Source organism: Haemaphysalis longicornis, unplaced genomic scaffold (genome assembly GCF_048455015.1).
Source record: "Haemaphysalis longicornis isolate Haplotype H1 unplaced genomic scaffold, Haemaphysalis longicornis Haplotype H1 scaffold_2, whole genome shotgun sequence".
NCBI classification, from domain to species: domain Eukaryota; kingdom Metazoa; phylum Arthropoda; class Arachnida; order Ixodida; family Ixodidae; genus Haemaphysalis; species Haemaphysalis longicornis.
The window spans coordinates 17,664,069-17,691,448 of NW_027526295.1; the positions used below are offsets into that span (position 1 = coordinate 17,664,069).

General features: G+C 48.0%; 1 protein-coding gene across 1 annotated transcript in view; it reads left to right on the forward strand.

Moving 5' to 3' along the window:
- LOC144168778 (lysosomal Pro-X carboxypeptidase-like) overlaps positions 1-27,380 on the forward strand; it is a 209,815-nt gene that overhangs the window by 77,288 nt on the left and 105,147 nt on the right. Inside the window, exons 2-3 of the mRNA XM_077697743.1 lie at positions 2,766-2,906; positions 23,632-23,733. Of these exons, the coding sequence (XP_077553869.1) occupies positions 2,766-2,906; positions 23,632-23,733 (243 nt within the window). The remainder of the gene's footprint in view (positions 1-2,765; positions 2,907-23,631; positions 23,734-27,380) is intronic.

Here is a 27,380-nt window from a genome sequence, read left to right on the forward strand (position 1 = left end):
GTCTCCTTTTTAGATACAATCCAAAGTTCTCTAACGGATTTTATAGCACCATGGCATCTCCGCCCTGTATCATGCGACACATCTTTCACATATGTAGATAAAAACCGAGATTCCACATGTGCAATTCTGCAGCATTTCTTGCATTTGCAGCAGAAGTATGAGTGTTCTGAATTTTATACGGACGCTTCTAGAACTGCCACCTCTGTGTCCTGCGCGGCGCATGGGCCCGGCCTTAGTGTCACTAGAACTCTGAATAGTCATACTAGTATCTTTACGGCAGAGGCTTACGGTGTACTTCTTGTTGTCAATCATATACTTCAAAGTCACATCCCACAATCTATTATCTATACAGATTCCCTCAGTGTTGTGCGGGCACTGTCGTCAACAATGCCTTCGAAAAACCACGTTGTCAATCTGATCGTCAAGGGTAGTATGTCTGTGTATGTACGCAAATTTGAACTGGCTCTTTGTTGGGTCCCTGGCCACTGTGGTATAGCCGGTAACGAAGCAGCAGACCGAATGGCTGCTGCTGCTACACTCTTGAATGCAGTAGACATAACCACATTACCCTACACCGACATGAAACCACACATCAGACAACAACTTCGCAAAACCTGGCAAACACACTGGAGTGAACAAACAGACAACAAGTTACACGTAATAAAACCTCACTTGGGACCATACACCACCGACACACGCAATAGGTACTCTGAAGTCGCCTTGGCCAGATTACGGATAGGGCACACACATGCAACGCACTCGCACCTTCTTACTGCATCTCCAAGACCTCTTTGCAGCAGGTGCGGAGAGGCCCTATCCGTAGTGCACATACTAATCACATGCAAGGCACTTCACACAACACGACACAAACACTTCAGAGAACTCTACAGACAACATATCCCACTACATCCATCGCTGTTTCTAGGTGACGATGCCAGTGTTTCTGTGAAACGTGTGTTTGAGTATTTGTCTGACGTTAAGTTTTTAAACCTCATTTCATATCACGCATAATCAAATCTGGCCCTATACACCAGCCATCACCATTATCTTTAACTGATTTTACTATTTTTTTTACTATGAGACAAGTACGATTCAAACAGAACATGCGGGATTCCTCTGATCCCATATTTGTAGATTTTGAACAGTAGAATATTATGAGAATTAATGAGATCGAAAGCCTTAGAGAAATCAATATAGATGCCTGCAATAATTTTTTTGTTTGTGAATGATTCGATTGTTATTTCTTTGTGTTGTAGTAAAGCCGTCTCCGTTGATCGGTGTTTTCGAAAGCCGTGTTGGAAGTCGTGTAGTAAGTTATGCTTATTTAAGTACGATAACAGCCTAAAATGAAGTATTTTTTCAATTCCTTTCGAAAATATCGGCAATATGAAAATGGGCCTGTAATTGTTTAGAGTGTTCTTGTCCCCATGTTTGAAAATTGGCGTTACACGTCCAATTTGCATGTCTTTGGGGAACACACCAGAACAGAGGATTAAATTATAGATGTGGGTAATCACGGGGCATAAAATGTCCAGCACATACTTAACAGGTTCGATCTGGAAGCCTTTTAAATATCTAGATTTACTAATGCACGAGAAAACCTCTGCGCAATCAGTAGGTGTAAGAAACAGTGATTTTTCGGTGCTACTTGCACGCAATGAAGAATCGTAGCCAGGCAAAGAACTTCTTCCATCATTATTGTCAACCTGACCCTGCTGGATAAAGTATCGGTTGAAGGCAGTAGCCAGTGAGCTACCTTGCAATTCCCGTCCCTCGTGTACAAAGTTATCAGGAATGGTTGCGGATGCATTAGGGTGCAACAGAGAATTTAACTTCTTCCAAACAACATCTGAGCGTTGCATATTATTCTCTGAAAACATGTTGATAAAGTAGTAGTTTTTAGCTGCTTTGAATTTGGATGTAAGCTTGTTTCGGTAAACTTTAAATTCTCTGAGTATCTCGGGATTCCTTCTTTTTATAAAATCTGCATACAACTTGTTTTTATGTGTAACCATTTTTAATAGTTCAGAGCTAAGCCATGGCTTTCGAGCTTTTTTAGGTTTGTGCATTTCTTTGAATGAAAAATTGGCGTCATAACTTCTTTTAAACGTGTCAATAAAGCTTCTGTAGGCGGCATCACTAGTTCCCGATTTGTAAACGTTATCCCTGGTTTCGTTGCTCACAGCGGTACGAAAGGATTGAAGCTGTGAATTTGTGATTGGTTGAACATGTGTAACTTGTGCAACATTTCAGGAATGGTGACTGCACTTCGAAACCAGCTTAAATATCGCAAAGTGATCACTAATGTCCGTGTAAATAGTGTCTGCCAGCACTAGCTGCGTGTTGCAGTTTGTGATGAAGACGTCTATGAAAGACACACTTTCCTCGGTAATCCGTGTTGGCTTCGTGATGGCATTATGAAAATCAGAAGCTATAATGACCGAATCGAGCTCCTTTTCCGACTGAGAAGTTGTGAGCATGTTTACGTTAAGGAAACAATCTGTATAAACAAACTACTGAATGGGCTGCGCTAAGCAGCGCTAGAAACGCAATCAGCAGCAGTTTCGGCGCAGCATAGTGCCTACAAAGCGGGAAATAAACGAGGACCAACCTAACGTCAAGCTGATGGTTACGAGTAGCTCACGCCAACGCAACTGCTGCTGCTGCTGCTAAAACGAGCTCGGCTTTGCCCCCTTCAACCCGCAGCGGGAAATTGAGTCATCCCAATGTGCCATTAATTTTCCCTGCTGTGCACTCCTTTTCAGCTGGACCACTTCGCCTTCCACAACAACAAGACCTTCGAGATTCGATACATGGTGGCGGATCAGTACTGGGACCACGACGGCGGCCCAGTTTTCTTTTACACCGGCAATGAAGATGAAGTGGAAAACTTCATAGTGAATACGGTGGGTGCAATTTCAACGTCAGTAGGTCAGAACCCTCAATAATTTATGGAACAGAAGGCATAAGTTGAACGGTACCGTAATGTTTGGTAAACGTTTAGCGGTACTTTCTTCATGTTGTGTCTTGTTTTAGTTGCATGCAGTTCCGAGCGTAGAGCGCGATGACGCCGCATTTAAGGAGGTGGTTTACGACGGCTCCTAGCGATTTTGGTGATTCTTGTACATCTTGAAATACCAAACGAGGGTTTGGGCTTCTATTATATTTTGTTGAGCGGAAGAGGCCATAGCCCTGGACGGAAGGACCCGTTTGTAGGAAAATTTCACCCACTCTTTGCAAAATAAAAGTTTTCTCTCTGTGTCTCACTGTTCTTTCCACAACCTCCCACATTCACCTCACTTCATTATACACATCCCCATCTGGCGTAGCAAATACTGCCGCCAGCAGGGCTGACCTCTTCAGTCAACACAAAAGAGTTCGGCGGCAACGCGAGGTACTTATATATATATTGTAGCGAAGAACCTGAACATTAGCAGATGGACACTTTTTCAGTGGCTATGTCCTGTCATGTCCTGTTGGTGGACAATCTTCCGATAAGGTTATGTGCCATGCAACGCTTTTGGAAGGAGACGAAGTGTGTCCTCGCACAGCTCGAACCTCAGCCCCGGTTTCCTACGTCCGCTCGAACTTTGCCTGACTTGACGACGTGACCGTTCCCAGGTGTCAATAAACGTCACCACATTTTTGGTGGAGGTTGCGATCCCCGCAAGAACTGACAGCCTGGAATTGCGAAGCAGAAGACTCCCGGTCAGCGACGACATGCCGCCTACACCCCAGCAGCCCATCGTCTGTTCCGGTACGCTCCGGCAACGAGACCCGCCTTTCTTTAACGGCTCCGATGACCGTGATGCGGAAGACTGGCTTTCAATCTTCGAACGGGTGAGCACCTATAATAAATGGGATGACACGATGAAGCTCAATAACGTCGGATTCTATTTTACGGTGCTGGCTGAGACGTGGTTTAACAACAACGGATCTACCTTCACTACTTGGCCAGACTTCAAAGCTGAATTTACGAAAGTTTTCGGCCGACCGGCACTTCGCAAACTCCAGGCCGAGCAGCAGCTGCGTGAGCGAGCGCAGCAAGCCGGTGAAACATTTACGAGCTACATAGAGGACGTCGTCGACCTCTGCAGGCGTGCAAATCCAGCTATGGCCGAAAGCGATAAGATCAAGACTGACTTTATACGCACGACGTCGTGTGGTCTGGCGGAAGCCACTATACGCACGACGTGAGTGACGCGCCAACGCGGCAGCCAAAGCAACCGGCGCCGCGCTGTTTCCAAGCGTCTCTATCGCCCTTTTCCGTCGCATCATGGGTCGCGAAGCCGATGGTTCAAATGACAACCGTACAACGCTCCTCGAAATGGGTTTTCGATTAGCTTTTGCGCTCCGTATCGCAATAAAAAAAATCACAGCTGATGTTATGGATACAAAGCACGACATAGAACCGGATAATGCATTTATTTCACCTACGATTGCAGCTATGCGACTTATTTAACATGCTCTGTGTCACATTACGTCCTTGACAGACCGACCGATGGGAAATTTGGGGCTCTTGAATAACGTTCAGCTACCTAAAAATAACCTAGGTTATAATTTTCACGCATTTTTTATCTCGGCTTAAAATCTGCATAGTCAATGCAGTTGAGAAGCGCTCGGGTTGCGATCGCATCGAACCCTAACGGATGGCGGTGCTCTTAACCAGCCTCCGAATTATTACTGCGGGGTGGAAGCACCTGTCCTACATTTAGAATTATCACGTATATGGAGGATTACGTTGACCGATAGCTTAAACAATGCGGCAAATTGTTCTACTCATGCGCATTAAGAAAGTTACAGGTTCAAATACAGTTGCAACAAATTATTAAAAAACGAAGTCAGATGCACCCCCAATTCATTTTGTTCTTAAACGGATTTCAGTGGCCACATGCAAGCCAATTTTCACCATTTCGAAATGAATACCCACGACATTTCATTTCAAGCACATCCACATGTGTGGAGCAATGATAACAGCTTTCATGTTTGCTTTGGGCATTAGCCATTGACGTACACTAAAAGTTAGAAACCAAATGTGCACTGAACGTTCCAAGAACTGCTTGGTTTATGTATACGTCGCGAAGGAACTTCCTTCATGTGCGAAGGAACTTCCTTCATGTGCGAAGGGTTCGCGAGCCTGACCCCCCTCGACGATACGACGCCGACACGCAAGAAACAGAAAGAAGCAGTTTATTCCGGACGCTAAAACAAAACGGCATGCGTAGAAGTATCAGTGTGTAACGTAACAGTCACGCGACCAACCGCGACACTCAACAACAAACTGCACCGATCGTTCGGAAAATAATAACTCACGGCGATTTCCTAGTCTATTGTCCGATTCTGTTATCGTGATGTCAGAGTCTGTTGTCGCGTTTGTGTACTTCAGTTTCTTTTGCAGTCGTTCAAGTCGTACACTTAGCCGCGAATGAACGACGTCCACTGTTTTTGTAGCTTTCACTACGAAAAAGGAGTTGTTCCGGAGCTGAAATTCTCAATGGCGGGATCGAAATCGCTAAAGCAACTAAATCGTGCCCCAACTTCGAATGTCATGCCGCCTCCGTCGAAGCCGCCAAGGGGCTTAGGGAACCCGCCAACCCGTTATATGAGGGCGCTTTCAGTTTTCAGCAACTGCCGCGTTGGCGCTATAGTCGCGTCGTGCGTATAATGGCTCCCGCCAGACTACACGACGTCGTGCGTATAAAGTCAGTCTAAGGACAAACACATTCTCAAGGGCATTGAGGATGATGCGTTTGAAATGCTACTGAATAAAAACCCGCAGACTATTAGCGACGTCGTGAACTGGTGTCAGAGCTATGACGAGCTCCGCAAGCAGCGCATTTTCACCCGCCAACGCCCTTCGCGGGAAGAACCGCAACGTGGGTCGCTGTCGGCATTGGCTGCTTCTCCTGACCTCTCGGCTCTTCTACCTCATATCGAGCAGTTCGTGCGAGAAGAGGTTTCGCGTCAGCTGTCCCTGCTTCCCTGCGCTCCACAGCCCCCTTCCACGTTGCCTCACTCGGTCCAACGGGTGATCCGAGAGCGTGTTGCCGAGACGATCCCTGCCGTACGCCAGCCGTCAGTTGCGCCGGCATCCACCATTTCACCAGTGGCCGCGTCGGTCGCACCTCCTGTCGTGTCGCCTATTGAACAATACGTCGAAGACCCACTCACCTACGCTTCCGTCGCCACAAGACCGCCGCTGGCACCATTCCCTTCCTTTGTATGTCCCGCGGAGCAGACAGCAGCGCCGTATCCTCGAATGGCGCCTCGGACCCCGAATCCATAGCGCACCCCCGACAACCGCCCAATCTGCTTCGCTTGTCGACTTCCGGGACATGTGGCACGTTTATGTCGCCGTCGACCCCAATCTCCGGTTGACGCCTGCCAGTTCCCAGCCTATGGATTTCCACCACTTTTCGCTCCCGCTACTTCTAGCGCAACCCCACCTTCGTACTCAGCCGACCAGTCGACCTCGACGCCTTCAAGCCGCCGTTCCTTTTCTCCGCGTCGCCGCTCCGTTTCCCCGATGCGCCCACGTGCCAACCCCGCAGCTGAGGGAAACTAGCGGCCGCAGTTCCGGAGGCAACAACTGCGGCCACGTCGAACTACCCAAGTCCTTCGTTTTCGCCTAACAATGTGATTGACGTTACCGTAGAAGGTGTTTTCGCTTGCGCTCTTATCGATACTGGTGCCGCTGTGTCTGTAATACGTGAAAGTCTGTCGTTCCTTGAGGAAAGTCACCACTCCGCTTTCTGGCCTCACCCTCCGGACCGCGAATGCTCAAGACGTGAAACCATTGGCCACGTGCACCGCCCGAGTTACAATCCAGCAAAATGTCTATATCATCCAGTTCATCGTTTTGGCCTCCTGTTCGCACGGTATCATCCTCGGTTGGGACTTTTTGTCCCGACATCACGCGATCATTCAATGTGCTCGCGCTGAGGTTGAACTTTTCCCGTTTGACGACATCGCTATCCCCGAACGTCCCGCCAAATTGATTGCCGCCGATGATACCGATATTCCTCCCGGCACCTCAGCGCTTGTTTCCGTGTCTTGTGACTGTCTGTCGGACACCACCGTTTTCTTTACGCCGTCGCCACTCTTCAGCGCCCGGAAATGTTTGCCGCTACCTTTCGCGGTCCTTGAAAGTCGCTCTGGTCTCGGTACAATCCTCGTTTCAAACCCGTCGTCATGCCCCGCCACATTGCTTCGCAGTGAATGTCTTGGCCACGTCGAGCCAGTTGACGATCATCTCATCGTCGACGCATCCGAGAACGCTGCATCACTGCACCTCGCCGCGCTTGGGCCTAGTGTGAACTGTGACTCCGATGTCTTTTTACGTTCCCTCGACGACGCTTTAGCTCCTGTGCAACGAGACGAGCTTCTGGCCCTTCTGCATCGTTTCCGAGACTCTTTCGATGCCCAACGCGTCGAATTGGGCCGGGCATCCAGTGTTTCGCACCCTATTGACACCGGTTCCCACGCACCCCTCAGACAGCGGCCATACCGTGTGTCGCCCACTGAGCGCCAAGTCATTGATGAGCACGTCGCGGACATGCTCAAGCGCGACGTTGTACGCCCTTCGACAAGCCCCTGGGCCTCTCCCGTAGTACTTGTGACGAAAAAAGATGGCTCAATTCGCTTCTGCGTGGACTACCGGCGTCTAAACAAGATCACGCGGAAAGACGTCTATCCGCTTCCTCGCATAGATGACGCCCTCGATTGCTTGCAAGGAGCCGAGTTCTTCTCTTCTCTGGATTTACGGTCCGGCTATTGGCAAATTCTTATGGCAGAAGCGGATCGTCTCAAAACCGCCTTTGTCACACCTGACGGGCTGTACGAATTCAACGTCATGCCCTTGGGGCTTTGCAATGCGCCAGCAACCTTTGAAAGGATGATGGACAACATATTGCGCGGCCTGAAGTGGAAAACATGCTTCTGTTACTTAGATGACATAGTCGTGTTTTCCCCTGATTTTGCGACGCATCTTACCCGCCTCGAACAAGTGTTAACCTGCCTTGTCACAGCCGGCCTGCAGTTAAACTTGAAGAAATGCCGCTTTGCAGCTCGAAAACTTACTATTCTAGGCCACGTAGTGTCAAAAGATGGTGTCCTTCCTGACCCAGCAAAACTTCGCGCCGTGGCGGAATTTCCCAAACCGACGACAATGAAACAACTTCGCAGCTTTATAGGACTTTGCTCTTACTTCCGGCGCTTTGTTCGCAATTTCGCCACCATCATTGCGCCTTTGACGAAGCTCCTCGGTGGTAACAACGAGGTCGGCGATTGGTCACCCGCCTGCGAGGACGCCTTCAATATGTTGCGCCGCCTTCTTGTTTCCCCACCGGTACTGCGACATTTTGATCCCAGCGCTCCCTCGGAAATCCATACCGATGCCAGCGGTGTGGGCCTGGGCGCAGTACTCGCACAACGCAAGACCGGATTCGAGGAGTACGTCGTCGCTTACGCCAGCCGTACCCTTACAAAAGCCGAAGTCAACTACTCCGTGACCGAAAAGGAATGCTTAGCGATCGTTTGGGCTATTACGAAATTTCGCCCGTACCTCTACGGGCGCCCATTCGACGTGGTGACGGGCCACCACGCCCTTTGTTGGATCTCGTCGCTAAAGGATCCGTCTAGCCGCCTCGGTCGATGGGCCCTCCGGCTGCAAGAGCATGACATACGAGTGGTATACCGGTCCGGCCGCAAGCACACAGACGCAGATGCCCTTTCTAGGTCTCCTCTACCATCCGACGCTGAAGATTTATCTTCTGTGGAGTGCACTCTGCCCCCTTGATATCACCGACATGGCTGCTGAACAGCGAAAGGATCCGTGGATCGCTTCCATTGTGGAATTTTTGTCCCGTCCATCGTCAGCAGCCGCACCTCGCTCTCTCCGTCGCCAAGCTGCCCATTTCTCTGTCCGTGACCAACTCCTTCACCGCCGAAACTATTCGTCCGAAGGTCACAAATGGCTCCTGGTCATCCCTCGTCATTTACGCGTGCACATCTGTTCTTCGTTCCACGGTGACGCGCAGTGTGCCCACGGAGGTGTCCTGAAGACATACCGAAGACTTCGCCTTCGCTTTTACTGGCGAGGCATGTACACCTTCGTCACAAAATATGTTCGTTCCTGCACAGACTGCCAGCGCCGTAAGTCTCCCCCGCGATCAACAACGAGCGAACTCCAGCCTCTGCCGTGCCCTGCCCGCCCCTTCGATAGAGTGGGTATCGACCTCTACGGGCCGTTGCCGTGCACCTCCAGATAGCACCGCTGGATTATCGTTGCGGTAGATCATCTCACGCGATACGCTGAGACAGCAGCCCTTTCAGCAGCCACAGCCCGGGACGTGGCGTCTTTCCTCCTCCGTCGTTTCATCCTTCGACACGGAGCGCTCCGAGAGCTGCTGAGTGACAGAGGTCGCGTATTTTTATCGGACGTTATCAAATCGCTCTTGGCCGAGTGTAACATCGTTCACCGCACTACCACAGCGTACCATCCGCAAACCAATGGCCTAACCGAACGATTCAACCGCACTCTGGGAGACATGCTGTCTATGTATATTTCATCAGACCATTTAAACTGGGATCAGGTCCTTCCGTTCATCACGTACGCGTACAATACCGCGACGCAGTCGACTACCAGATTTTCCCCGTTCTTCCTCCTCTACGGACGGGAGCCAACCTGCACGCTGGACACGGTACTTCCATACCGCCCTGATCCCTCCGAGTGTACACCGATTTCCCAGATTTCGCAGTTTGCTGAGGAATGCCGCCAGCTCGCTCGTTCATTCACTTCTGAACACCAGCAGCTACATAAATCTCGCCATGACGCGTCCAGTGCACCACGCGATTTCTCTCCCGGCTCCCTTGTTTGGCTTTGGTTGCCATGTTCCACTCCAGGTCTCTCTCCGAAGCTTACATCGAAATACCACGGTCCTTACCATGTTATCAAAAGCACTTCGCCAGTGAATTATATCGTCGAACCAGTTATGCCCTCATCGGATCTTCGGCGCCGCGGCCGTGAGACTGTGCATGTTCAGCGACTCAAGCCCTACTATGATCCGCTGGTTCCGTCGTCACCATGAGTCGCCAGGATGGCTCCCTCTTCTCGCCGGGGGTGATTGTAGCGAAGAACCTAAACATTAGCAGATGGACACTTTTCCAGTGGCTATGTCCTGTCATGTCCTGTTGGTGGACATACTTCCGATAAGGTTATGTGCCATGCAGCGCTTTTGGAAGGAGACGAAGTGTGTCCTCGCACAGCTCCAACCTCAGCCCCGGTTTCCTACGTCCGCTCGAACTCTGCCTGACTTGACGACGTGACCCTTCCCAGGTGTCAATAAACGTCACCACAATATATATATATATATATATATATATATATATATATATATATATATATATATAGTAAGGAAAGGAGAGGCTCGTTGAGGAAATACAGAAAGATAGGTCGGCAGTCTACAACTCCAAAGGAGGCATAGGGGTGTGGTTAGGCTCTTATCTATATATAACTTGTGTGCGAGACATTTGGAGAACAGTGAACAAGGGTTTTATTGTTCCCAATAAATTTGAAAGGTGGACCTTTCTTCTTCGGGGGTTATCTTAGAATGGGCAGAAACACGCGTATACACACTTTGCCCCCGAGGGCTTCCCTTTCTCTTCGCCCTCGCCAATGAGAACTCTCGGGGAGAGCTAAAGAGCGGGAGAGTAGCAATAACATGTCGTAACTATACTTCCGAAGCTGGGAAAAAAGAAGAGAAAAGGAGGGGAGAGAGGGAAGCTGTAAATGGGAAGTAGGCACAGTTGCGACTTGATAGACAGAACACAGACGCATAAAGTTCAACCAATGTACGTCTACAGAAAAAAAAACGGCGTGCTGCGTCTGGTTGCAGAAAAAGAGAGAGAGAGAGAGAGAGAGAGAGAGAGAGAGAGAGAGAGAGAGAGAGAGAGAGAGAGAGAGAGAGAGAGAGATAACATTTGGAGAGTCGAAGCTCGAAAGCCTGAACGAAAAGGCTCTGGATGGCAGAGAAGCATGCCAACCTCTGCCTACTGGTGATCAATGGTAAAAAAGAACGAAAAACAGCATTTGTAATGGCAGTTTGAGACCGTCGTTATAAAGAGACATGTGCCACATGGCCCGAAGGTGACCGAAGGAAGCTTATAGGGAAACGAAACATTCGTGGAAAGCTTTGAAAAAAAGGTCAGTCAGTCCCCAGTCCGCGGAGGCTCGTACGGGTTTGTCTGAGTGAAATGGTCCGGAAAGTTTCCGTAGAAACCAATTTGCGCCTCGTAAAGAACCACAGGCCGAAAAGGGTTTATTACGTCACCGCCGCCGGAGGGGCAGATGCCACGCGGACAGACCCGCCCCCCCCCTTCCCCCCACGGTCCCACTCGTCTCAAAAATGCCGGCACAACGCGGCTCCCTTCAGGGGCGGAGGGGATGTGTAAAAGAGCAAAAAAAATATTGCATGACCATTCGTTTCGTACTCCCTCAAAACATCTAAGAATGGTTACGTCAGTTTTGAAAGCAACTCCATCTCCCTGTGGTCTCATTTATTCCTTCGGCAAACGTCCGAAATTTATGTATAAAGAATGATTCTGTTTGTTCCCGCTCGTATGTGGTGCGGAAGCCGGACTGAATTAAGACGGCCTGTATTTTTGCAAACGAGTGACCCGGGAGTCGAAGATGCCTAGACAGCGGAATGTCGGGGAGGGCCTTCTCGTGTGACTTGTGATTGTTAAACCTTTTGCGGAAAGGTGTTTTTGTTTGGCAAATATATTCCTCCTCACAGACAAGGTAGCAGAGTTTGTAGATTACATTAGGGGTGTAACAGTTGAGGCTTTCTTTGATTTCATATTAGAGGTTGACCTGGTGGCACGGGCAACATTAGTGGCCTCCATGTAGGGACAAAGCTTACAGCACGGGTTGCCGCATGGCCAGCAGCCTGTAGTTCGCTCAGAAACGTCTGTTTTTGCCCTGAGCAAAAAGGTCTACGCCTCAGATTGTGCGGATACCTCGGCCATCAACGGGCTTTTGGACTTTCCTGTGCTGCCGCAGAGGTTCCCACAGCCACAAAAAGACGAATTGAGCTTCCAAATCGTGGGCGGCGCTCGCCGAAGGTCCCCGCTACGCCCCACGCCGGGTGCTGCGGCGGCTGATTGGCCTGCAGCGCTGCCGGCCGGCCGACTCAGCTACGCCCAGGCGACTCGGGCGGGGCCATCGGGTGCGAGGAATTGACAGCTCGGCGCTCAGGTGGGGTCCGCTCTGGCGTGAAGTGGTCCAAATTATTCCTGTCATTACGTAAAACTGTAGAAAAAAAAGTACGATTTACCTCACATGCCTCCTATCTAAATTCCTACGTGAAGAATATTTCAGCACCAAAGGGTCTTCAGCTCCGGTTGTCACCTTCAATGTCTACGTTTAGTGGCACCGAGAGAAAGGAGTGGGAAAGGATCCTAAATGACGCGGCTGTGAGCCTGACGAAATTGGTTACAAAGCACAGCAGTCGGAAGGCCGAGAAACTCAGATCAGCTGCACTCGTAAAACGCCAGAAAGCTATTCTCTTTAATCCGGAGCAATCTGAACTGGAAAGATACGAAGATAAAAAACACAAAATTGCGGAAAACCAAAAGGCAAAAAAAAATGCGAACGAGACAAAATTTCGATTCGCGGGAATGGTGGTGGTTGCCGAGGGGGAGGACCGTGGGGGACTAGAGACTATATGCCACCCAAAAAACAGCCTTAAGTGCTCTCTCGTTTTGAACGTCCCAAATAAACAGCCCTCTCCCGCTGAGCGCAAACACTCGCATTCTAACGTTGTGAACATCTCAAGATAGAGAGCTCTCTCCAGCGGAAATCAAATTACTGTCAAAGGGCCTAAAATTCTGTCTTTCATCGGGAAATGTTAATGAAGTGGAACTATATCAGGACCTGGACAACTTTGCAAGAAACCTGCGCCTTCGGGAATGCTTTCACGGGCGTCCAACTGAAAGCAAAAAATTACTTCCAGCCCCCTCAGACAAAATGTGGACACCAAACGAGCAACGGGATAAGCACTTGAATCTATACATTTCGGCCGTGCAAAAAAATATAATCAGAAAGTTCAAAAAAACGGTTGCCCATCTGCGGCAACCTCGCTAGGGACGAGCGTGAAGCACTGAACTGCCTGAGTGAGGATACTGCCATTGTAATAAAACCTGCAGACAAAGGCGGGGCCGTGGTAATTATGAACAAGACTGACTATCTAAACGAGGGACAGCGACAGCTAGCTGAGGAGACATTCTACCGCAAGCTCACAGACGACGCAACATTGCAATTTGAAGCTGAAACTGGCCATACATTAAAGTCCTTGCTGCGTAATGAGAAAATAACCGATCCGATGTATGGAGCGATGCTACCCCGACATTCTAAGCCGGGGCGTTTCTATCTCCTACCTAAAATACACAAAGAAAACAATCCCGGTCGCCCCATTGTATCCAGCAATGGAATGGCAACAGACAAAAATATCTAGTTTCATTGACCACCTAATTAGACATCCCCCAGACGTTCCCATCATACTTAAAGGATACAGGCCTCTCCGCGAGTTTCGGGCCTCGAGGTCCCAACCGGCAGTTTTCTCGTCACCATGGATGTTACGTCCCTGTACACTAACATTCCTCACTCTGATGGCATCCTTAGCGCAGTCTCATGCTACGGTGACTCTAATTTCTGCTTGGATGTAACCGCTGGAACATTGAAAACCCTCCTCCACCTCGTCCTTGAGTACAATCCCTTCGAATTCGACAATAGCTACCTCCAAATTAACGGCACAGCCATGTGTACCAAAATGGCACCTACATACGCCAATATCTCTATGGCGTCATTAGAACCAGAGTTTATTGCAAAATGCTGTCCAAAACCTATCCTTTATAAACGATTCCTCGATGACATCTTCTTAATTTGGAATAATGATGAGGTAAGCCTCTGGGAATTTATCTCAGAAATGAACTCTCTGCATCCGTCAATCAAACTGACCTATGGGATATCAACTGAAACCACAAATATTTTGGATCTCACGCTCATATTGGACCAAGGGAGAGTCTCAACAACATTGTACAGGAAGCCCACTGACCGCCAACGATATCTTCACTTCTACAGCAGCCATACCCTCCATTGTAAAACAAGTATACCTTACTCACAAGCACACCGGTACAGCAGGATATTTACTTATTTATTTATTTTATTTATCATATACTGCGAACCATTTAAGGTCCAAGCAGGAAAGGTACAGCAAGTTCGAAGGTAAAACAAAGGTACAACAAAGTTACAACAAAATTGTTACTAGGATACATCAAATATAACAAATACATGGAAATCACCATCAAATTTTATTCGTTTCCATAGGGTTGAGTACACCCACTGCAACACAACCCATAAGCAAATCACCACACTCTTAGGCACACAATATGTTGTTAAATCAAAGAAGTATTGCGAAAGTCAGGAAACAAGGCGCGTTTTATGGTGGAATGGAAAGAAGAGTAGAATTTCGGGGCAACACGTTCCAGTCAGTGATTGATTTCGGGAAAAAGAGTGTTTGTATATATTAGTTCTTGCGAAGATTGGCTTGATGCTGCAGCTGTTTGTGACGGGAAGGCCGGGAAGAATCTTTTACCATGTAATTTTCTGGCTTTACTTCTAGTTTAGAAAAATATATTAGACGGAGTAAGTTAAGTCGAGCAGCTCGTCGTCTGTTCTCAAGGGGTTCAAGATTTGCCAACTGCAACATCGCAGAGGGGGAATCGCGGCGTCTATACCTACTGTAAATAAAACGGTCTGCCAGGCGCTGAATTTTTTCTATCTTTTGTATATTGCTTTTTGTGTGAGGGTCCCATACTACGGAGGCGTACTCCAAGGACGGTTTTACCATTGGTTTGTAAGCTTTAAGCTTTAAGGAACTGGGGGCATTAGGTAATCGATGCTTTAGAAGCCGTAGTTTTTTACGTGCGGAAGAGCATGCATTTACTATATGGGTTGTCCAGTTGAGGCTTGAGGTAATTGTTGCACCCAAATATTTATATTCTTCCACTTGTGTAATCTGCGACCCTTTTATATCATATTTGAATTGAAACTTGTTGATTTTGTTGGTGATACACAAATGAGCAGTTTTTCTAGATTAATTACCATGTTCCACTCAGAACATCAAGTTTCCAAGTTACCGATATTTCTGTTTAAAACTTGTTGATCTGCCGTTGAGTTAATGACTTTGAAAAGAATGCATTCGTCTGCGAACAGTTTAACTGATACTCTGGTATCTATTGCTTCAGCCAAACCATTAATATAAATGTTAAATAAATCGGGACCGAGTACGGACCCCTGCGGTATTCCGGAAAAAAACGTCTAAAAAACGCGAGCGCGATCCCTCAATCTCTACATACTGTTTACGGTTTAGTAGGTAAGATGTGACCCAGTTTGTTATATCTGAAGGAACGCCCATTGATTTCAGTTTATTTATTATTTTTTATGTGGAGCTTTATCGAATGCCTTCGAGAGGTCAAAAAAGATAACGTCAACCTGTCTACCACCATCTAGAGCCTTCGCAAATTCATTAATTGTAGTTAATAACTGCGTAGTAGTAGAAAGGCCTCGTCGGAAACCATGTTGGTGTTCAGTGAGAATATTTTTGGGATTGAAGAAAGTTATGGAGGTATTTTGCGTTAATATGTTCCAGCAATTTACAACAATGACAGGTGAGAGAGATGGGCCGATAGTCACAAAAATTGAGACGGTTACCCTTCTTAAACACAAGAGTCACACGTGCAATACGCCAATCATCAGGTACCGCACCAGATGAAATGGATTTCTGAAAAATGACTACAAGGGCCCTGGCTAACTGTGTAGCGTAACGTCTGAGAAACGCGGAAGGGATATTCTCAGGGCCTGTCGATTTTTCTGATCCAATCGCAAAAGCAATTCGGTGACACCTTCCAAAGAAACCCGAATGACACCACAATCACTATTTTCACAAACACCACCGTTTAAAGGATCTGACATTGAAAACACACTTTGGAAATACTAGTTAAACACCTCAGCCATTTCTCTTGGATCAGTAAGTACACGATCACCTTTGCCGATTTGATCAAGCCTCGTGCCACCCTTATTCGATAAAAATTGCCAAAATTTAGAGGGACTTTCAGATACAAAACAATTGAGTGTCACATTAAAGTAGTGATTCCTAGAAGCAGCTAATTTGGACTTTAATGTAGCCTGCAAATCACAAATGTCTGCTTGAACAGCATTGGAACGTTTCCGCAAGCGTTTTAATTTGCGCTTCACATGAATTATTTCTCTATTTATCCACGGATTCGTCCTGCCAACTTTTTTCACGTTATCTGGAATAAAATGTTGTATACAGAAATTACATTGAGCTGTGAACTTTGTCCATAATGTATTAACGTCATCACTATCATCAAACAAAAGACTGGCTTCTTCGAGATAATTAGTTATATTTTCATCATCTGCGCATGTGTACTGCTTTATAATAATAGATTTGCATTGGGGTGGGTTGGATTGACGTGGGAGTAATGACGTAAAGTATACCAACTTATGATCTGAAATTCTCTCACAAATTTCCGTGGTAATATTAGTTATAGTTGAGGAGCACAAGACGAGATCTAGAATCGAAGATGTACTGCTTGTCACCCGAGTGGGAAGCAAAACGGTTTGAGTCAGATTAAACGCCAAGAGCATGTCAAGCAAAATTTCAGCATTCGGCATGTCTGTGGGGCCGCACTTTAGCGTTTCTTGATACATGGCAGATTGAAATCCCCAACAATGAAACGAAGTTGGTTACGATACTGGTTTAGCTGGTCGTAAAGTTTTAACAAAAAATCTGGCTCAGCATTGGGCGGTCTGTACAGACCTACGACGATGATTTGGTTTCCTAAAAATTCACATTTGCAAAGCACACTCTCGTGGTAGACATCAATCTTAGGCAATCGATACGACGGCACACCACTTTTGACAAGAACTGCAGTGCCACCACCCCTTGTTTTACGATCCTTACGATAGCACGTATATGAAGGCGGAAACACACAACTATCTGGATCGTCAGGGTGCAACCAGGTCTCTGAAATGACGGCTATGTGAGGGTCATAGGATAGCAGAACGTGTTCAAGCTGTTCTTGTTTATTGCGCAGGCTCTGTGCATTAAGTTTTATCAAGCGAAGCCGCTTGTGCGCTAAGATTTGCTCGTCATCGTGATGTCAATCCTCCGAGCACTCAGCGCTGCGCAGGAGTTTCTGCAGTTTTGACGCTCATCCCATACGTAGACGTCATCATTGATGTATAGCTTATCATAAACTAAGTACGTCTGATCACCCTGACTTCTGTTGTCCTTTACTGTTTTCCAGAGCTTTTTTCGTAGCTGAGGTGTTGCTTGCGAGAAGTCGTGAGATATTGATACACCAGAATCATTTAGTATGCTACACTTCCTGAAAAGCGAAAGTTTTTCGTTGTAATTGTACAACCGCACAATGACCGGCCTTGGGCGTTGTTCATTCACCCGGCCAATTCTATGAATGCGCTCACGGAAGTAACTGTGACCTTTTGGGTGTCTTGGAAAACTTTAGAAATAACTTTGTCTTCCAGAATTTCTCTGTTTTCGTCTGGTCCTTCCGGTATGCCGAATACGACCAAATTATTCGTTCTCGAACGATCTTCGTAATCGACAAGCTTTTTGTCTTGTCCTGTCAGAGCCTTTTCTACGCGCTCTGTTCTTCCCTCCAGCTTCTTTATTTTTTCTTCGTTCGCCTTTGATACCTTTAATACTTCGTCTAGTTTGGAAAGTTTTTTGTTAATATCTGAAAGTGTGGTGCCGCGTTTCTTTTGTTCCTCTTTAGATTGCTTTAGTTCAGCTAGTATAGTATTTATAGGTTCCTCAAGGTCTGGACCAGGGTTGCTCTCCACATCACCACACCGCAAAATCGTTATAACAGACCAGCAATCGTCAACAATTTGGACACATCGCCCTGGACGCGACGATACAGGGCGAGGTCCCGTCCCGCCCTGGACGGGACGGGACATGCTCTGGACGGGACGATTTCGAAAAACATGCTAAGGAGCTAAGGACCTCCCTGAATGGTCAGAAATATCCCGAAGAAATTATTGACGATGCGATTAACCGAGCCCGCAATTTACAAAGAGAAGACATTCTGACTGAAACCCCAAAAGAAACCCACCATGAGACTAACTCAGTCCCTACGTACTCGTCCGAAACTTCGCAAGTAAACAACATCTTGAGACGACATTTTAATATCATAAGGCAGAGTGAGCGCTTGTCGGCTGATTTTCAGCGGCCCCCCCGTGCTGTGTACAGACGGGCCAGAAACTTGAAGGACCTTTTGGTCAGGGCAAAAACAGAGAAGTACCTGAGCGAACTCTGGGCTTCCGGCCATGCGACAAGCCGCGCTGTAAGCTTTGCCCCCACATGGAGGCCACTAATGTTGCCCAGGCCACTAGGTCAACGTCTAAATATGAAATCAAAGACAGCCTCAACTGTTACACCCCTAATGTAATCTACAAACTCCGTTGCCTTGTCTGTGAGGAGGAATAAATTGGCCAAACAAAAATATGTTTCCGCAAAAGGTTTAAAAATCACCGGTCACACGTGAAGGGCCTCCCCGACCTTCCGCTGTCTAGGCATCTCCGACTCCTGGAAAAGTACAGGCCGTCTTAATTCAGTCCGGCTTCCGCACCACATACGAGCGGGAACAAAGAGAATCATTCTTTATACATAAATTTCGGACGTTTGCCGAAGGAATAAATGAGACCACAGGGAGATTGAGTTGCTTTCGAAACTGACCTAACCACCCTGAAGTGTTTTGGGGGAGGGGGAAACGAGTGGTCATTCAATATTTTTTTTGCTCTTTTAAGTTCGTAGAACACATCCCCTCCGTCCCTGAAGGGAGCCGCGTTGTGCCGGCATTTTTTAGACGAGGGAACCGGGAGGGGGGGGGAAGGGGGGAGGGAGGCGGGGCGGGACGGTCCGCATGGCAACTGCCCCCTGGCTGCGGTGACGTAATAAATCCTTCTCTGCCTGTGGTTCTTTACGAGGCGCAAATCGGTTTCTACGCAAACTTTCGGGACCATTTCACTCAGACGGACCCGTACGAGCTTCCACGGACTGGGGACTAACTGACCTTTTTTTCAAAGCTGTCCACGAATGTTTCGTTTCCCTACTGGCGGTGAGCGCGAACACAGGCGGCGCTGCGAAGCGCGCCTCCGTGACGTCAGCATAGGGATTCTCGCATCTGTCGTCTGCTTCACTCAGGATCGCTCGGTCTTTGCGCTCGGTGAACGTCTGTTGCTTGTCAGCACCAGAATTGGCGTGTGGGTAACTTTTTATCATAACAATAGGCTTAAAATCGCATAAACTAGCTCATGGTGTCAATTAAAGGATAGTTTTTGGATACCGCTACGGGAGAAACATTGCTGGCGCCAACCCATTCCTTGCGAAGCCGGTCCTGTGCGGAACGCGAAGAGTCGGAGCTAGGCGTCAGCTTCTCATGTAAGCATTCGAACAAAAGGAACAGTCAGCTGCTAAGAACCGACAACAGCGAAAATGGAAGACGAAAACAAATTCTAGGCCTTCAGGGCTGTCGGCTTTGGCAGAAGGCATCACGATTCCCGGTAATCATATGTAAGGTAACACAGTTTTTGCAACCTTGACGAACGCTCGAATGCGTTTTGTCACATCACTTTACGTTGTCAAGGAATGAAAGTTTGCCGACATGCACTATAGACTGCAAAAACTGTAGGTTGAGTTCCAAATAACCCAGTGCGTATATACGCGCGTGCTGATTCTATACCATGCATCTAACCAGTATGGAGGTTTATTGAGCAAAACGAGTCACGTCTTCGTTAAATTTATAGTAACACATATATGTTTGTTAAGACCTGGAGGGATATTTCGGAATATTTTGCACAGCCATATCTTCCCGATATTCGGATATGCGTTATAGGAAAACTGTTAACTGTCGGGACTGGAACTGTCCCGAAGATGTTTACCATGTCGTATGTGTGTGTAAACGATATGACGAACCAAGACGCTCCTTGACAGTGACTTTGGGCAGGCTACCCACATCGTATCTTACGTTGAATGATGTGCTTGGCCCCTGGTCATGCGCAAAGATGGCTTCACGTGCGACGAGGGCCTTCCTAAGCTTCCTTCGCAGTTCAGGCCTAGTTCACAGATTTTAACAGTGCCGAGCATTGATTCGACATGTGCTACAGAACCGTGACCGTCACCTTTGCGCTCTCAAGCACTTAGTGGTGTCCCAGCGAACATTTCGGGGTGTGATCACCGTGACTACTAGGTTGGCTGTCAAAGTGTTATGATTGCTCGTGGTCGCTCCGCAGTTTCCTGAACTGCGCTTAAATTCAAAGTAAACATTCAGCCATTGCGTGTTTACGCCTTCTTTTATTTTTAACCTGACCTAGTGATCTCATGACCACGTGTTGTCGCTCCGCGGTTGCCTCAACTCTGCTAAAATTGAAAGCGAACATTTCCCCAATGCGTTAGAACATTTCTCTAGTGTGTTTTAACACTTCTTTCATTTTTACCTTGAACTACTGAACTCTGTCTACAGACCGCTTGTCATTTTTTTTTTCATTTGTGTCATTATTCACCTGACGTAGCATGTTAGTCTATCTGTTGGACAGACCTCGTCAGTACCATTAAACTGCGTTCTCTCTCTCTCTCTCTCTCTCTCTCTCTCTCTAGGAATACTGGAGGAGTAAGGGGAGGAGGGGAAAACTTTGTTTAACAATAAAATAGATCTGATTAGTGGGCCGTGTCATTAGTCCAGGACAAGAGAGTAAAGTAATTTTCTTCAAATCATAGAACGCCATTCCGAGTAGAATAGGATTTGTTCTTCGCGCCTGGAAGGGTTGAAAAGCAATAAAGATATACTTGGAATTCTTCTTCGGTTTCGAGTCTTGTAATTATGCAGGTATACTATTTATTACGTTAGTTAGCGAGTATGTCATGCCTTCAACACCGTAATCATGTCATCATTGTTCGAGTTGAGAGTCAGTTCGTTATGATAACGATATAATTACGATAGAAATTCGGAGCACAAAAGCCGCCTTCGAGTACTGTGGACCACATTGTTTAGGGCGCGATCGCGGTGACATAGCACAAACCTTCTCATTGTATTTACATGTGAATAAACAAAGCACGCTGCGGATATGCACCTTCTTGCACGCAGCCGTAATGAAAGCCAACTTGTGAAGAAGGGAATGTATGCCATACAAAATGAAGGAAATATCCACACGACCTTTGTGAGGCTCCCAAACATCCCGAAACCTCCTAATAAGAAGTTGGTGAGGGCGCAGAAAAATTAATGCGTTGGGCAGAAAAAAAGCAAGAAACATTAATCCGATACAAGACAACGAAAGATACAGAAGAAAGCCGCTTTGTTTCCTGCTGTGCGATGAGCGTGTAGAGGCCGCTGCTTGGTACATAGTATTAGACTGTTGAGTCTTCATAGGAGCATCTCAAAAATACTGCAGGGAAACCTACGCATTTTGAATACTTATCGAGAAGCTCTGATCGCTGATCCTCGCGAATAAGCAAGAAAGGACGAGTTACACCCCGTCCGGGCCGTGACTCCAGGGTTTAACGCTGGTTGACCACTCTCGACATGTCGTAGACACTCGAGTCACGGCGCGGGGATTAAAAAAAAAGGTCCCCTTCACCCCGAGAAGTCAGAGTGGCGCTGGCTACCACCCCCAAGCACAGGAAATAATTACATTGACATAAATACCCCAGAAAGCGGGGGAAGGGGGGGGGGGGGGATTGCCCTTCCGGTAGCGTAGTGCTTATCGCACCAGACCGGTATACTGGAGATCGTGGGTTCGGATCCCACCTGGCGCGCATTTTTTCTGCGCTTTCTTTCTTTCTTTCCAAATTCTTTATCTGTTTCAATAACCTACCACAACCTCCCCTTTGCTTTCATTGATTGATTGTAGGGTTTTAACGCGCCGACGCAGCGCAGGCGATGAGGCGCGCCGTAGTGGAGGGCTCCGGATTAATTTTGACCACCTGGGGATCTTTAACGTGCGCCGAAATCTCGTACACACGGGCGTTTTTGCTTTTCGCCTCCATCAGTAAAGCGGCCGCCGCGGCCGGGAATCCTACTTCTCAGCGAAATTTACATCCGGTTTCGTAGCGTTTCGGGTGCATTAGGTGAATACGCGTCTGGTGTGGGAAGGAGCCGGATTGTATGGGCCGATCTCGTCGGTCTCGTACCCTCCGTCCGCGGCGACAGAGAGGAAGAAATGAGATAGTCGAACAACGGATTCGAGCTTCCTTTCATTTTATAAAAAAGAGTTTCCACTCACGGGCTACACCGATACAACTGTACCAGCCACCGTCCATGGATCATGCATTGATTTATGCGTACTAAGAATATTTCTTCGAAGTAATAAAGGGTGTGGTTAAGCGCACTTAACTTCTCTCTGGTTTCGATATTTCTATAGCGAAGTGAGTGAATTTAAGTGACGTCGCATGGGTAATCGTTACGTGTGCCGTTTACAGCTTTGCTTTCCGACATTCACGGGGTGGATTGGCGCGAATTTTTTTCCTACCTTATCAAAAACCAGCCAGGTGGAAATACGGTCAGAAACAAAGCCAGTAAAAGGCCCGGCGCGGTATGGTAGCGCAATCTAGGTTGACTAACGGTAAACAAGGCTCCCCAGCACATATGAAATCATTGCAAACGCCACGAAAACACACGATTTGGCGGGAGAATAAAAAATTTAAGTTGAATAATTTGCCAGTGAATAAAGTACGGTTTGCTTCCGGACAAGCGCAGGGGCACCACAAAACACGAAATCTTTCAAATAAAACAAACTTGCATTTTTTCTGCACGGCCCCTTTAAACTGGCCCTGGGTCCACACTGGGCACCACGAGATGGAGGCGTAGACGTACGAAATTGTTTGTATATTCAACCTGGTTCGATCTCGCCTACGGCTCGTCGTCCTTCGCTGGGTAGGGATTCAAGGAAGGGCTGGTCGTTCACCGCCGTCAGGATGCTGCGGTGCGGGCTCGGACGAAGGGTAAACGGTTGCCGCGGACTGGTTGTGGCTGCGAGGGCTCGAACGAGGGCTAGACTTTGGTTAGCTATGGACGCAGGTTGGCAGAAGCCGCACCCGAGCGATGACTGTACACTCATGGATCCCAGGTCCCCCTGGCTTCTGCCTAGCTCTTCCTGGCAACAGCCTCGTCGTTATCGATATTTCTCCAGAGTTCCCAAACTAGGAGGGATAAGCCCCTGCAGAGAACTTCAAAAAATGCTCACGGTACTTATTTGACCATCAACCTGTTAGCACAGCTTTCTCTCGGTTCTTTGGCCATAAACATGAGTTCCCTGCTTTGTACGTCAGCACTGCCGAGAATCGCGGACCAAACGATTTCTTTGCGGAAGACGGTTTCAATGTTACATTATGCACGGTATGCTCTCATTATCGAATCTCGATTTGTGTCTGTCCGAGTGGCTACGATAACTATGCCAGAAATTGCCGGACTGCCAGAGACAAGTGAGAGAAGGTATTTGATTGGAACCACAAATCGTTTTTATCATTACAGGGCATCATGTGGGATTGGGCGCCAGAGTTCAAAGCTCTTATCGTGTTTGCTGAACACCGCTACTACGGGCAATCCCTGCCATTCGGAGACAAGTCGTACGAGGTGAGTGTTGCCGTTAGCGCAATGTCCTTCCACGCTTGCTTTAGCCGAGCGCAGCTGTGCTGATGCCTTCTCCTGTGGCACCACCTCATGTGTGTCTACACGCTGCGTTTTTGCGGGAAGGCAATGGTTTCCGTACGTTTCATGAAACGTACAGCCGTGAGCTGAAGTAAACCGACCACGGGAGCTAGCTCCCGTGGTCGGTTATAATCGCTGCGCCGTCTGGTTGCGCGGCGCCTGCTGTCGAGACCGCGTACAGCGCAGGCGCAGCCTAGCAGTACAGCACACATGCCGCTGTCGCTCGCTTCTTCTCTATTGTCTCACGCTCCGAAAAATTGCGCGAGGGGAACCGCGCCACCCTTTTGCTGTCTGCTGGTCAACACACCCGTGGAAACGGTGCGCTGTCGCAATCGGCGGCAACGCGGCTCCGCTGGCAGAGTTGGCGCGATCTCGTGCTTGTAGCTTTTTTTTTTTTGCACGCCCCCCCCCCCCCCCCCCCCCATGACACTCCCGCGTCGTATATTGAAGTACAAAATGAAGCAGAGAAAATTTACTGTGCAGTCGAAGAAAATAAGACAAAACACCATCTTTGTCGGTTTTGAGCATAGATTCTAAATTACAGCCTCCCGAGAATATCAGCGAACTCGAAATATTATTTATTCTAAGCTTACATGCTAAGGTTTTGCAAATACATGTGCGTTTAGGTATGTATTGCATTGCTTTACGAAACTTCGTTTGCCGTATGCGGCATATGTGCCATTTCACAATTGCTCGGGAAAATCCAGCTTCGTATTTGTTTAAAGTTCGAGGCACCGAAACATACATTGAATGTTCAAAAACTATATTGCTATATGAGATACCATTGAACCTATCCTTGCATGCCCAGCGACTATCGAAACGCAAGCAAACTACATTTTTCAATTAGATTTAGTTCCGGAAGCCTGTCTTCCCTGCATCGGGCGCAAGTATATCAAAGCAAGCAAAATAGCCCGTACACCATCTCGAGCAAACAGAAAGCACCCACGTTGGTTGGTCACTTTTTCCGGATGTATTTACTGCAATGCTTTCCCGCTGCGACCTTGTGATACCGAGGAAACCCGCCGCGGTGGCTCAGTGGCTAAGGCGTTCTGCTGCTGAGCACAAGGTCGCGGGTTCGTTTCCCGGCCGCAGCGGCCGCTTTTTTGATGGAGGCGAAAAGCAAAAGCGCCCGTGTGTGCGAGATTTCGGCGCACGTTAAAGATCCCCAGGTGGTCAAAATTAATCCGGAGCCCTCCACTACGGCGCGCCTCATCGCCTGCGTTGCGTCGGCGCGTTAAACCCTATAATCAATCAATCAATCAATCAATCAATCAATCAATCAATCAATCAATCAATCAATCAATCAATCAATCAATCAATCAATCAATCAATCAATCGTGATACCGAGGAATAAAAAAAAATGTACTCCGCGTGTCCCGGCGCGAGGGACACGAGTAAATGCAGAGCATTGGGGGTGGTCACGTGGCGTAGGTTGTGGTAGTTGGCGGTGGTAGTTGTAGTTGTTGTTGTCGTAGGGGTTGGGTAGTTGGGTTGCGAGACGAGAGAGAGAGAGAGAGAGAGACGAGAGACGTAAGTACGTAACGTGTTATTTATTGCCATCGTTTGCACCCCACCCTCTCTGCGGGGCAATCGGTTGGATCTTTATTATCTCGCCGCCTTGTCTTCTGCCGCCGTCGATGAAGAGGATGGCACGATGTCTTGAACTGGTACTGCAACGCTGACGTTGGCTCGCGTCGCGGTACTGGTGGAAGGTGTTGCTTCCATCGCTTATGAACTTCGACGACGACCAAACTCGAGAGTAAGCAGAACAGAGCGCAGGAGTAGAATGGAGTGAGCCGCGCCGATACCCGCTTTATATTCGTAGCGCGCGCAGTAGAGGGAGAGGAGGTAGCACCTGCTGCTGCAACGCCTCTTTCAGCGCCGGAGCACGCGCATGCGCGCCCGCACCTGTTGTTGAGAGCGAGGGGGAGCGGGGGAGGGGCGCACGTGCTGGCTGGCTGCGGACGCCGATCGCCAACGGACGGGTGACAAGGCTACGAGCCCAACGCAGCCACAGCACGCTATGTGGGGCAGCGTAGCACCATTGTCGCATATCAGGTGAGTCGCATCGTTTTCAATGATAGGGCGGTGCCCGGTGGTGTGCCTCTAACTGTGCGGGCTGATTCCCCTGGCGCTGAGTTATCGAAGCAAGATGCAGTCGCGAAGACGCGAGCGATAGCGGCATGCGTGCTGTGCTGGTAGGCCGCGCCTGCGCTGTGCGCGGTCTCGACCGCAGGCGCCGCGTAACCAGGCGGCGCAGCGATTAGTTTTGGCCACCGCTCCCGCGGTCCGTTTACTTCAGCTCACGGCTGTACAGTGGCGAAAGTCCGCTGACCGTCGGGCGCACTTTGAGTACCCTGCGCCTCACGAAGACGGAACCCCGCTTGAGTTGTAAGAATGACTTTGAACAGACGATGCGACTACGCGTTCGAAAGTGTGAGCCTGCACCGTGTAGGGAATCTTTTAACCCCGTTCTTTTCCTCCCGATGCAGACAACTCCCCAAAACGTGGTAAACGAAATCCAGAACATATACATATATTTATTCATTTAGGTCCACTTAGGTCCACTGCCGGTCCATTTACGGACCCAAGCAGGAGGGGAGTAAGATAAATTTGTGCACAAAAATACACATCAGCAGAATTTGATGGCATCGAGACTTGCAATGTGTGATAATTACAGCTGGTTCTACTCTGTGGCAGTTCGCGAAAACCCAGCATTGGACGATGTCCTCGTGAACCATTGTGTGATTCTAGGTGCCTCTTACTTCACAGTCGGGCTGCAGATGTCTTGAGTTTAGAGTCAGATCAAATGGATAGTTGAGTGTTCTATAGTAAAAATAGGAATTTTAGCCACATTTCTCTTCAAATGAGCAGAGTTAAAATCTCGCGATAGTTTATGGGATAGAATAGAATGGAATAGAATAGAATCTTTATTCCGCATCACAATGATAAGGATTCTGGGGGCCTCCGAAAAACGATTAGGAAAATCAGCTTCGTGGTACAGCATGCAGGAAAAGGCACAATCGGCCTTTCGTGTTTTGTCCACCGCGCCGTAGTTATACCGTCAACTCGTTACAACTTGCCCAACCATACACTTTACTTTAAAATATTAGCTTGTCGGAGCCGCACGCCTCCACGTTGGCAGGTGTACATCCCTTTCACCGACGTTGGACTCTTACGCTGGCCTACACTGTAGCAACGCTATCCCTTCAAGCATTAATCGTGAGGTTGTGTTGTGTACTTTGTGTGCTTTGGTTGTGTTGTTCTGTGCGCCGTCTTCAGCTACTTTTAGCAAGCTTGAGTTCTTGAGGCATAAACTCTGTGTCGCTTCCCCAAATATCCCGAGAAACGTAGGGGAAATTTCTCGTTTTAGTTGCTTAATATGCCAAACAATATTGACCCGTATACCTGTCTTTTCGCCGATCTCTGCGTGGTTTACAGAACAAAAGATAATCCGAGTGACGTAGTTACCTTACAATATGATCTCACAACGTTAATAAACTGGGGATTGTTGCAACCGGGAAGGCCGACTGCAGCCGGGAAGAGGTCCAATCGCCTCCGGCATACGTGTG